General features: G+C 38.8%; 1 protein-coding gene across 3 annotated transcripts in view; it reads left to right on the forward strand.

Moving 5' to 3' along the window:
* The window catches only part of LOC124621797 (DNA-directed RNA polymerase III subunit RPC3), a 107100-nt gene that overhangs the window by 90342 nt on the left and 4361 nt on the right, over positions 1-12397 (forward strand). For all 3 annotated transcript variants that reach the window (XM_047147231.1, XM_047147232.1, XM_047147230.1), the window contains 2 exons: positions 5080-5272; positions 12145-12312. In XM_047147231.1, coding sequence (XP_047003187.1) covers positions 5080-5272; positions 12145-12312 — 361 coding nt within the window. The remainder of the gene's footprint in view (positions 1-5079; positions 5273-12144; positions 12313-12397) is intronic.

The raw sequence follows: 12397 nt of genomic DNA on the forward strand, positions 1-12397 counted from the left end.
GTGCATGGCAGAGGGTACTTACTATTCTACCACACATTAGGTTTTGTTATTGTTCCATTCATATATGGTGTGCAGATTGGCTGATCATTGAAATGCCTCTCTGCAACCTGTAAATTTAATGTGATCTTGTCTCTGTGATCCCTATGGGAGAAATAATTTTATTGCATGTTCAGAGTGGGTGGCCCATCTAGCTTTTCTTATTATGCTTTACAATGACCCCTCCACTTGACAAAACTTAGCTTCCGCGGTATGCAGCATTGAGAGTATGCAGTTATTTGTCCTTGTGTGATATTGACGTTTGGTGTACATACGATCCAGCTAGAACCATATTACTTAAGTAATACATCTGATGAATAAAATAAATTTAAGTGAGTACGCGTGGACCACAATGTAGCTGATAACAGATAACAACACAGCATGGTAAAGGACAACAAATACAGTTATTTTAGATTCAGCAGGAGAAAGGGAAAGGATAAAGCATATAAAGAAATTCATTTTGGAGCAATATTGTGAAATTACCTTCTGGATGTACAATGGCTTCCAACAGGTTTATTTATTTACATGCCATACCATACTTCACAAAATCAAAGAAAAAAAATAGTACTTAATGTAAAAGCACATCAGTTCTTACACTCACAAACATAAAGGAATTTTAGCTACAGCTTAATTAATTAATTTTTTTACTGTACAATATTTTGCCAGTGGAGAGGACAAGATTGGCCATTGCTTGTACGTTAAACAATAGACCAGAGCACACTTTTTGAGGTAACCTGTTTCTCTGATCTCTCCGACTGTTGTGCTTATTCCGAAAGTCAATAGTTTTCTATTACTTAATAAGATTAAAAATTATTTTGGTAAGATTATCACTCCTAAAGAATAGAGATGTGGAAATGTATTAATAATTGCAAAAATTGATTGGAGAAAATTTTGAAGGTAATTTATGAATCGGTGCACAATCTTGGGCGTATTCTAACTGATGCGAACATAAACAGACCTTGAATATCATTACATTCAAGGTCAACTGCTGCTTCCACTAGTGTGTGGTACCAAATAATCACAACCATTGAAATTGTCAATCTGTCTGTAAGTTCTTAAACACATGAAGCACAATATTTTTAATATATGTAAACAAAGTTCAATAGGTGCCCCTCAAGTCTGAGTCATTACCTTCACATTAATTCCATTGTGTTTTAGTCTTGAGCGTGACAATGTCTATGCAGGAATGCTTCCCAGATACAGCATTAATTATTCTTGTTCGCACTGAACCTCTTGATGCAGTATCTCGGCGGCATGAACAGCTAGGAGTTGAACTTATAACTGTGCAAATAAATATTACTTTTTTAATAACCTTTTATAATACTTTTAATGAACAGTTAAAATACACACTTTTAACAATGCTGGTATGATGGATGCAAGCATACGTCTGTATGCTACCACTTCCCAAAACAGAGGGGTGAAGGTACATGAATTAATAAATTGAAGAGTGTTTTTCTTACTTTGTTTCATACAGATATTTAACAATGTGTCAAAACATTATCCTTGCCACAAAACGACCCGTTAATTTACTTTTGGCGGTGTCTTTGGTTTATAGCTCATTCAGTTTACATATAGCTTATATATTAGAAAAGAAAAGAAAGAAAAATAATATGATTCTATACACCAACTATTTTGGAGAGTTTACTAAATAAGATTCTATGTTGTATTTTGTCATATGCAGCTGTAAGATCAACAAATGCCCCATCTGTTACATTCTTAGTCATACCTGCTCTCTGAACAGAATAAAGGCATTTTTCTCGAAAAAGTATGTTCAATCTTCTTCTTCTTTTGTGATGTGTGTTCTAGGCAACCTGATAAGGGCAACAGATTGATGAACCATACATTGCCTGGAGATTATTGGAAAATGGAGAAAATGACCTCAACTTCAGAATTTCAAATGGACAAAAAAATTACTACAAATGAAAAGATGTCTCAAAATTGAACTTTTTGTCAAAAATTTATTTTTTATTTATTTTACAGTATTTCGATTATATCAGAAAATTTTTCCTGGAGCTGACGATCTGAACAGTGGGTAATGGAAGAAGAATAATGAACGTCCCTTTTCATACTGCAGTGAGGGGAAAATTTTTGTTCACAATTAAGTTTGAATAAAATTAAGAGACCTGAGTATCTCCTGATGTATACAGTGTTCAAATGACTTCGGTAATGCAGCCGGGTGACAACAGTCGATATTTGGACATGAGCACACCCTGTCATTTTCGAGGCATAGCAAGTAAGCAGTGCACAAGGGAATCCAAAACTTTTGCACAGCTCTTGCTTGCTGCAGTTATGCCTAGTAAACTGCAGGATGCCACGAACCTACTATGTCATAGTAGGAGGAGAGGTGATACTCCTACGTGGCGTGTCCCAGGTGGCGGATAGGGAAGTCCTCACCGGTTTCCTGGCGGACTTGAGTGAAATAAAATAGCTCTCGCGGACCAAACACACCCTCTGCGGTTAACAACCGGAGTTGTAAATCGGAGCTTGCTCCAACTAAGGTTGACAACCTTCGACAGTCAAAAATGGAAAGGTCTTTTAGGAAAAAAATTCCACCGTCCTGCTCAAAAAGGCAGGAAAAGGCTACATCGGATTCGGTGGGTAGTCAACTAGAAGACAGCAACGAATCGGAGCATTTGCAACCATCCAAATGCACACCAAAACACAAAAAGAAGATTAAACATGAGCAAATAAATTATATAGCAACACACAACATAAACTCACTACTTCAGACCGGAAAACTCAAGGAGCACAGATGAACTAAATAAACAAAAAATTTTAATAACAGGGATCCAGGAAATGAGAAACACCACAGAGGACCCATTCGAATCACAAGGATACAGAATTTATAATGGGAAACCAGGACCGAGGGCAATGAGACAATGTCCCCAGTTTGGAACAGGGTTTTTAGTAAACATAAAAATAATAGATTCAGTAACGGATTTCCAAGCAGTATCACCAAGAATTGCGACTCTAAGCTTTAACACAATGAATAAAACCTATACAATAATAAATGCTCATGCCCCAACAAATGAAAAAAATTGTCTAACAAAAACAAAGGAAGAGGTAGATAAATTTTGGGACCTTCTGGAACAAACTGTGAACAGAGTAAATAAAAAGAATGTAAAAATCTTATTGGGAGATTTCAATGCTCAGTTGGGAAAAGAAAGGAAATATAAAGATATAATTGGAAAATGGAGTCCACATAAATTTACAAACAAAAACGGTCAAAGACTTGTAGAACTCTGCAGAGAACACAACCTTATATCTAAATCAACATACTTTAAGAGGAAGCCAAGTAAACTTAAAACATGGAAACATCCAGACTGGAGGAAGGGCGAGTGGCAGCTAGACCATGTCTGTATGGACAAAAATTTTCATAAGGAAATCCACAATGTTAAAGTACTGAGAGGAGTAGACACAGGCTCAGACCATTATATGGTTAAAATTAAAATCAAATTCACACCGTTAAAGAAGAGGACCGGAAAAACTAATAAAATAAAAAGGTGGTTTGACCCACATCAGCTAATTAAAAATAATAAGTACCAACAAATAACACAAACCATCAAATTAACAGATCATCTAGAACAACTAGTGCCTAATCTTAAAAAAGAAGCAGAGAATCTAGCTCCCTTGAACCCATGAAGGAAACATGCATGGTGGACATCAGAATGTGACAAATTCCATGAAGATAGACACCAAGCATGGTTAAAGTTTCAAACACATAAAACTGAAGAAAATGCCATCAACCTAAAAAATGAAAGAAAAAAATTCACTCAGAATATTAGAAGAATCAAGAAAGGATTTCATAAAGATATTATGAAGTCTATAGAAGGTAATTATCATAAAACCAACTCCAGGAACTACTACAAAATCTTTGGGAAACAACTACAACAATATGAGGCCCCTACACTAATACTGAAAGATGAAGATGGAAGAATGACACGCTGTAACAAGGAAAATGCAGAAATCATGGCAAAAGCATTTTACAAACTTCTGAATTGCGAGGAACCCAAAGAACCCTTACAAATCAACATAAATACCCCAATAAAAACCAAACCTAACAAACTAGACCCTCCAACTTTCCAAGAAGTAGAAGAAATTCTTAAAGAACAAAAAAATTATAAGGCATGTGGAGAAGATCAGGTTTTTGTTGAAATGTGGAAATATGCAAGTGACACAGTCAAGACCTCCTTACACATGGCTCTAACAAAAATTTGGGTAACAGAACAATTTCCCGAACATTGGACCACAGCTATCATCCACCTACTACACAAAAAGGGAGATAAGAGCAACCCAGACAACTACAGAGGAATCTCTCTCCTAGATTGCACATATAAAATTCTATCCAAGATCCTATATGAAAGAATCAAGGAGCAATTAGAACAGGAGTTAGGGGAATATCAGGGAGGTTTCAGACCATGGAGAAGCTGTGCAGAGCAGTTAATTAGTTTAAAATTGATTATGGCATACTACAAGAAACGGAACAAACCTCTGGCAATAACATTTGTAGATTTTAAGAAGGCATATGACTGTCTCCACAGACCTTCAGTATTAAAAATTTTAAGAAGTCTAGGACTCCATCCAAAACTAATTAAAATAATACAACTCACTCTAACCAACACCAAATCAAAAGTGAAGTTTAGAGGAGAAATTTCGGAACAATTCCTCATAAAAACAGGCTTAAGACAAGGTGACTGCCTATCACCATTACTTTTCAACTGTGCACTGGAATACATAATGAGAGAATGGTACAAGGACAATCCAAATTATAGAACTACATTGAAAATTTTCAAATATATTTGGGTCTGATCACAGATATCACATAGTTCGGTAACAACCCCCCCCCCCCCCCCCCCCCCAAATCCATGTCAGTTTACCAGTTGTCCCTTTTTTTCCACTGTGTGTAATAAGTACACACAGTTGTGATATTGTTGAGCTTCATTTAATCATTTTTGCAGTTTGATTGTATCACATAATGTAAAATAAAGTCATCCTTACATAACGAATAAAAAATTTGCTTGAAATTGTATTGAATTATTTCAGGTTGGTTAGAGCAAAGGAGTTCGTGGAACAAGAACAAATACAACAGTTGGTGATGATCCCAGCAAAAGAAGCTAAACTGTACACATATCGACTGTTGCAAGAAAATTTTATACAAATGCAAGAACTGCGCAAGACAATGTCTACAAATCAGCCAAATAAGACATTTTTTCTGTTTCATATAGATCTAAACCAGGTGAATAAATTGCATCAATTTGATCTTTTTCAAGGTTTGCTGCTGCAACAGGTAACAATTACTTCACATCAAGACAGGTTGAGCACTTGTTTTGTAGAATATCTTAATAGTTAGCAAATTAATATTTTGGAGGTGCTGCAAACAATAAATTTCAATGCTCCAGCTGTCTACACTGCAACAAGATCAGTCAAAATGCAACTTTGTGGGACATGAAATTTAGACTTTTGCGGAATAAGACATTACAAAAGCAAAAACTGTTATAGATTGACATTGAAGGGAAAATATATCTTTAGTGGAACGTAGCGACTGAAGTTTTAAAAATATGGATCAAAACTTAAAATCCATAACCAGCTTGTTGTAAGAATGGAAAATGTCTGTTCACAGAATACAGACTAAAAAAGGCATTAAAGGTTTGAAAGCTCTTTCTGACCTGTTATAAGTGTTTGCAGTGACTGGTTACCCTTAAGCACTTTTGTTCATTATTTATGCTTTTTGTTCTTGAAAAACATAATTAAAATCACACTGAGGGCTAGCAGTCTGTAGTGGTCACTTCCCATCGCTGCATATGCCTTGTCAGCTAACTGCCATTTCTTTCTGTTCTTAACAAATTATCCATTCAGTGTTGTTAACATCATTGGAATATTGCACAGTAGACCTTTCCTGTCTGTGAAGAATCCTATATGTTGCCTTTACCTTACTTTAAATTCTTGAAGAAAGTAAGTAAACATGTGAAACCTCAAGTTGTTAATTATTTTAAAATCAGGCCATATTATTTTTAGAGTTGCTTTTGAGATCTCTATTTTTTAGTGGCTTGTTTTTCCTAAAGGCAAAATTCTATCATGACTAATTGAACATGGTTTAATATTTATTGAAGTCTGGAACCTGATGGTCAATTAGGTGGAGGCTGATGTCCTTAGAGGTGTCAAAAGGTACTGAAAGATTAAATAAATGTTGAACGGGAAATGAAACCATGGTCTAGAGGTATTGGCTTTGACTACTAGTCAAATTGTCTTGGATTTGAACCTTGTTACTGCTTAAATCTTCAGTAAAAAATCATCAGCAATGGTGGCTGAAGACTTCCGCCAGAACATCACCTGCCAGAAGGTCACCCTTGTTCTGAGAATGGTCTTGTCAAAGAGGGTGAAGGAGCGGACAGAGGTTCAGGACACTCTTTTTACCAACGAGTTAAAATTTCATAGAGTGGCTATAGGTCCGCCATGTTTTCTTTAGTCAAGGCAATCGTCTGCTGTGTCCCGCCCCCTTGTAACTGCGCTTGACTTATTTGAAATAGCCCATACTACCTTTATTTTTTCTAAAACAAGCAATAGACAGCAGTGATTTCAGTGTACACTGACGGCAAAAAGGGATGTTTTTGTCGAAACTAAACTTTTCGATGTAGATAACGCTACAAGACAACTCAAATAAGTCTGTCCATCCACTATAACGTTACTTGTTGCCCATAAATTAATGCAATTAGAGCAGGTACCACCAGAATATTACGGTGAAACTTCTAAACATGCTGTGGTTAACTATTAGAAACAGTAACGGGCGCAGAAATGCGATATTTTTGTCGCTATGCCTTGGCACAATAAAAGTGTAGGGTCAGGGCAAATTTCCTTATTTGCTGAGAATAATGGCATACTTTAGCACTGCACTGAAGTTCCAATAGCTCCTTCAACAAACCAACTACATGTTCACTGTTTAACATATCAGAAACTGAACTACATACTTCTTCTCAAACCAGCAACTAAAGTCTGTAACTGCACTATTCTTCTTTTGTGTCGTACACTAAGTTGCTTCATTTGCTTTATCCGCTTCTTTAGTCGCACATTCTCTGCTTGTACTCTGTTATATTGTGTTTTCAACTTCTTAGGGCTTGGTAGACAGTAATTGTGGTCAGCAGAAACAGATGTGGGTCCGACAGGCACTGAAAGAATGCAGTTACATCATAAGTTTATAACAGAGTTACACCATAAGATTATAATAGAAAGTGTGTAATTCAAAGTGATAAGAACACGGAGTAAAATTAAATTATTGACTTACTTTGTGCTAATGATGTCACTGTAACAGCACTATCTTGCAAATTGTCGAAAGATCGCTTTCTGGGTTGTGGTCGTAATACTTTATCTTGCTTTTGTAAATGTGGTGGAAAGTTAAAGATAGTAGGTGATGCTTTTGACAAAAGGCGCCTCTGGACATATATTTCTCTTCAAAATGAGCTGAGCAGAGGTAACTGGCTGTAATAGGAAACCAGTTTTCTCGCTTCATATTTATAACCCATCTTTTTGTAATTTCCTTATCTTTTAAAGGAAATCTGTAATCAACGATAAATAAATTACTTTCCTGCATTTGTCTTAAGCATAATTACAGTTCCAATGCAAATGACTCTTTAATAAACACTAAAAAACGTGTGTCGTATTTCGGTACTAATATACTTACTTATAATATGAAATATTTGTTGTTTTATCGCTGCGATTTGTGCAGTTGAACGCTGAATACACTGCAGGCATGTTGACTTTATATTTTGTAACAAAAAAGTCAACTAGAAAAGTTAAATATTGCAGTAATATCACAACAGCTGACTCACTTCCAACACAAACAACAGTAATGCTTTCCTAATGTTTTGACTAAAGAGAACATGGCGGCCGAGTTAGCGTTGGTTGCCGCTAGGAGCGCTGTAACTAGTATCTCAGCCACTCTATGAAATTTTAACTCGTTGCTTTTTACCATCAGGGTGGAAAACTGTCTCTAAAAGTCAGATTAATGGCATGAGGGTGTAGAAGGCCACAGAAACCACTGCATTAAAGATACAAAATGTATATTCACAGAATGTAGCCTGTAATAAAAAAAAGTGTCATGATCTCTACATTGGCTAAAGATTCCAAACTTGCCTCCCATTCAGATCACCAGGAGGGACTGCCAAGAAGGAGCTGATCAGGAGAAAAAGAGGGAATAATCAACAAAGGAATAACATTCATGACTTGGAGTGTCTGAATTTTGGACATGGTAGGAGCATTAGAGGATCTGAAAATGGAAGTGCTAAGGCTCAGTCTAGATACAGTGGGGGCTCAGTGAAGTTGCTTGGTTGGTTTAAAAGAGGTCATCGGTCCCTCATTCCGAATAAAATAATTCCACAAGGGTGGGAGTAAAATAACCGAGACATACAAAACACAGCTGGAAGAAAGGAGAAAACCACAAGCATGACAGGAGGGCAACAAACACTAAAATGGACAAAATCGGACCAAAAAATCACAGAGAGATGCAAGAAACATGCAGAAGAGATCAAAACAAGAGAGCCGACTACCATGGCTGGCTAACCATGAGAATAAAAAGGAGAAGCCAGCCTCTCTGCAACACATTAAAACGTCCACTGTAAAAGCACTATGTGGAGGACACAGAGGGACAAAGGACATGCGCTAAAACTTAGATCAAATGATAATACCCACCTTCAAGAATAAAAAGTAAAACTACAGTTCAGGCAGTGTTGCCCAACACCGAAGGTAGGGTGCTGGGAAAGTTAGAAGTCCACCGCAGAGTGGCTAAAACTCGATGACCATCATTTGTGAGCCACAGCAACACTGAGGTGGGTCCTCCCAATGGAGGAGATAACCATGCATTAGCCATGTATGGCCAATGCGGAGCCAGCAGAGGACAACTGATTCCCTGTGAGAGGACCGCATGGAAGACTTCCACACTTCCGTAGTCTCCCTTATGATATGCAGTTTTTGTGCGTACTGTTATGCCATTCCATCTCCCAAAACCGAGAAACCCTGAAGCAAAAGACGGAATGCAGGTCAGTTTCAGAGATGCCCATCTCCAGAAACGGTTTCTGCATAGCCTGTCAGCAAGTTCGTTGCCTGTGATTCCGACGTGTCCAGGGTTCACACAAACACCACTGAATGACAGGAGCGTTCCAGGGCATAGGTGGACTCCTGAAAAGACGCTTCCAAAGGATGGCGAGGGTAGCACTGGTCGATAGTTTGTAGGCAGCTCAAGGAGTCAGTACAGAGGAGAAAAAACTCGCCAGGGCATGAGTGGATGTGCTCAGAGCACAAGATATGGCTGCCAGCTCTGGAGTGAAAACACTGCAGCCATCTGACAAGGAGTGCTGTTCAGTATGTCCTCCATGAGCATATGCAAAGCCTACGTGACCATCAGCCATAGAGCCGTCGGTGTAAACGACTTCATGGCCCCGGTATGTGTCGAGAATCAAGAAGAAGTGATAGCGGAGAGCCACAGGTTTAACGGAGTCCTTAGGGCCATGCGAAAGGTCCAGAAGAATCTGCAGCCTAGGTGTACACCATGGAGGTGTATGTGAAGGACCTCGAGGAGAGGTGGTAGTAGTAATGGGAAGGACTCCAGTTCAAACAGAAAGGAACGGACGCAAACCGCAATCGTAAGCCCTGACCTAGGCTGCCGATGTGGGAGATGAACCGCCATGGTTGGAAAAAGAAGACTGTAATTCAGATGCGCAGGAGAACTATGAACGTGAACGTGTGCAACATAACTGGCGAGCAGTTGTGCACACCTGACCTTCAATGGATGGACTCCGGCTTCACCAGGACACTGGTCACTGGACTCATTCTAAAAGGTGCTATCACTAGGTGAATGCCACAGTGGTGCACTGGGTCGAGTAAACGCAATGCTGAGGGCACCGCTGAATCGTAAACCAGACTCCCATAGTCAAGGCATGATTGAACAAGGGCTGTGTAGAGCTGCTGCAGCGTAGAGCGATCTGCATCCCAGTTGGTGTTACTCAGGCAGCAGAAGGCATTGAGGTGCTGCCAGCACTTCAGCTTTAAGCTGACGAAGGTGAGGTAGCCAAGTCAATCGGGTGTCAAAAACCAGTCTTAAGAATCGAATGTCTCCACTACAGTGAGTGAATCATCATTAAGGTAAAGTTCTGGTTCTGGATGAATGGTGCGACACCGACAGAAAAGAAAATTAAAGATCTCACCATATAGCGAAGATGCTGAGTCAGAGAGAAGCACAACCAAAACATTGTCACAAATAAAGCTTTCTGCCCATAAGGCCTTCGTCAAAAATATACAACTGACACACCCACATACACTCATGCAAACACAACTCACACACACATGACTGCATTCTCAGGCAACTGTATCCACACTGTGAGCAGCAGCACCAGTGCATGATGGGAGTGGCGACTGGTTGGGGTAAGGAGGAGGCTGGGGCGGGGAAGGCGAGGGATTGTACTGTATGTGTGGTGGACAGTGCAGTGCTGCTGGGGAGCTGAGGTGGAGAGAGTGTAAGGCAGCTATGTGCAGTCGGGAGGGTAGATGGAGAACAAAAGAAAGGTGGGGAGTCCTTATGTTGTGCCTATCTGCGACTCAGCATGTTCGCTATATAGTGAGTGGCAACTTTACTTTCATAATATTGTTACATTCCATCCTGGATTTTCCATTGTTTGGAGATTAAGACTGAAGAAAAAAATCAAGACAGTCATAGGATTTGTGGATCATGGAAAGAGGGGGGACAACAACACTGAGATAAATAAAAAAAATAGGGAGAAGTTGCAGTGAAAATGAGTAATATACAATATGTACAAGAACAAAGAGTGGAAGACCGAGAGCAGTGAAGAAGTATTACAGAATGTGTGGAATAGAATTAACATGCTCACAACTAGAGAGTAGAGACTGAGAGTAAATCGAAGAAAGGTGAAAGTAGTGAGAAGTAGTAAGAAAGAAAACAGCAAGAAAATTATCAGAATTGGTGATCGTGAAGTATGAAGTTGAGGAATTCTGCTACCTAGGTAGCAAAGTAAGACATTGAGCACAGCAAGGAGAACGTAAAAAGCATACTAGCATCCAAAAAAGGCATTCCTGAGAGCTTTACTGTATTCCTTTGTTACATATGTTGTGCTACTGTAATGCTTCCTTCAAGGTTCTTGGATTTTTACTTGCATTGCAGTAAAGTGAATTACAGTCCAGTTTTATAGGTGTAAAAGCTTTCAGTGCATTCATTATATAGCACGATAAGATAATTATTTTTTTTTTTTTTATGTAGTCTTTCTCTTTGTGGTAGAATACAAATAATGAAATCAATAAAGATAATCACTTTCTGTATAGCAAAGGTGTTATGTGGCAGGTTATGCATTTGTAAGCTAAGCTTTTATGTTCCATTTATTGTTCATATGGCTGCCCAAAGCACCAGCTCTATTGTATGAGTTATTACTGATTAGGTTCACTGTTTGATCTGTCTTTATTTTACCACTTGATGAGAGTCAAGATTGTGTCACCACAAAAGAGCTGGACTTCAAACTGACATATGTTCTACCAATGGAGCTACCAAAGCACGACTCACGCCCCGTCCTCACAGCTTTACTTCTGCTAGTACCTCGTCTCCTACCTTCCAAACTTTACAGAAGCTCTCCTGTGAACCTTGCAGAACTAACACTCCTGAAAGAAAGTATATTGTGGAGACATGGTTTAGCCACAGCCTGGGGTGATGTTTTCAGAATGAGATTTTCACTCTGCAGCAGAGTGTGTGCTGACATGAAACTTCCTGGCAGATTAAAACTGTGTGCCGGACTGAGACTCGAACTCAGGACCTTTGCCTTTCACAGACAAGTGCTCTACTGGTAGAGACTCGGTCTGGCACACAGTTTTAATCTGCCAGGAAGTTTCATATCAGCACACACTCTGCTGCAGAGTGAAAATCTCATTCTGGTGACGTGTGTTCATTCAAGTGGAGATGGTTTCTCTTTTTTGGGCCATGCCTTACACAGTGCAGAGGAGAGTATTTGAAATTTCACTTATCGGCATGAAGTGTATTGTAATTCTTAACTGCCTTACAAATTTGTAGTAATCCTTATTTTAGAAAGATTATTCTTTAAATAAGTGTATAATTTTCAGGTGGCAAGAATGATGCTGGAAGTGTGCTACCATGCTACATACAATGCAATGATACGCAGGGAGCATGAAAAGAATGAGAATCGTAGACTTATTGAGAAGCAGCAGCGAATTGCCTCCATAACACAGAACTTGCGTGAGCAGGGAGCAACTCCAGAACAGTTAGCCGAGGTACGTACAAGCCCTTGAATTGTAACAAGTCACACATTCATGCCACATTTTTTTAAAAAAATGCAAGCTCCATTTTCAGTGTTAT

The sequence above is a fragment of the Schistocerca americana genome, chromosome 7 (genome assembly GCF_021461395.2).
Source record: "Schistocerca americana isolate TAMUIC-IGC-003095 chromosome 7, iqSchAmer2.1, whole genome shotgun sequence".
In the NCBI taxonomy this organism is placed as follows: domain Eukaryota; kingdom Metazoa; phylum Arthropoda; class Insecta; order Orthoptera; family Acrididae; genus Schistocerca; species Schistocerca americana.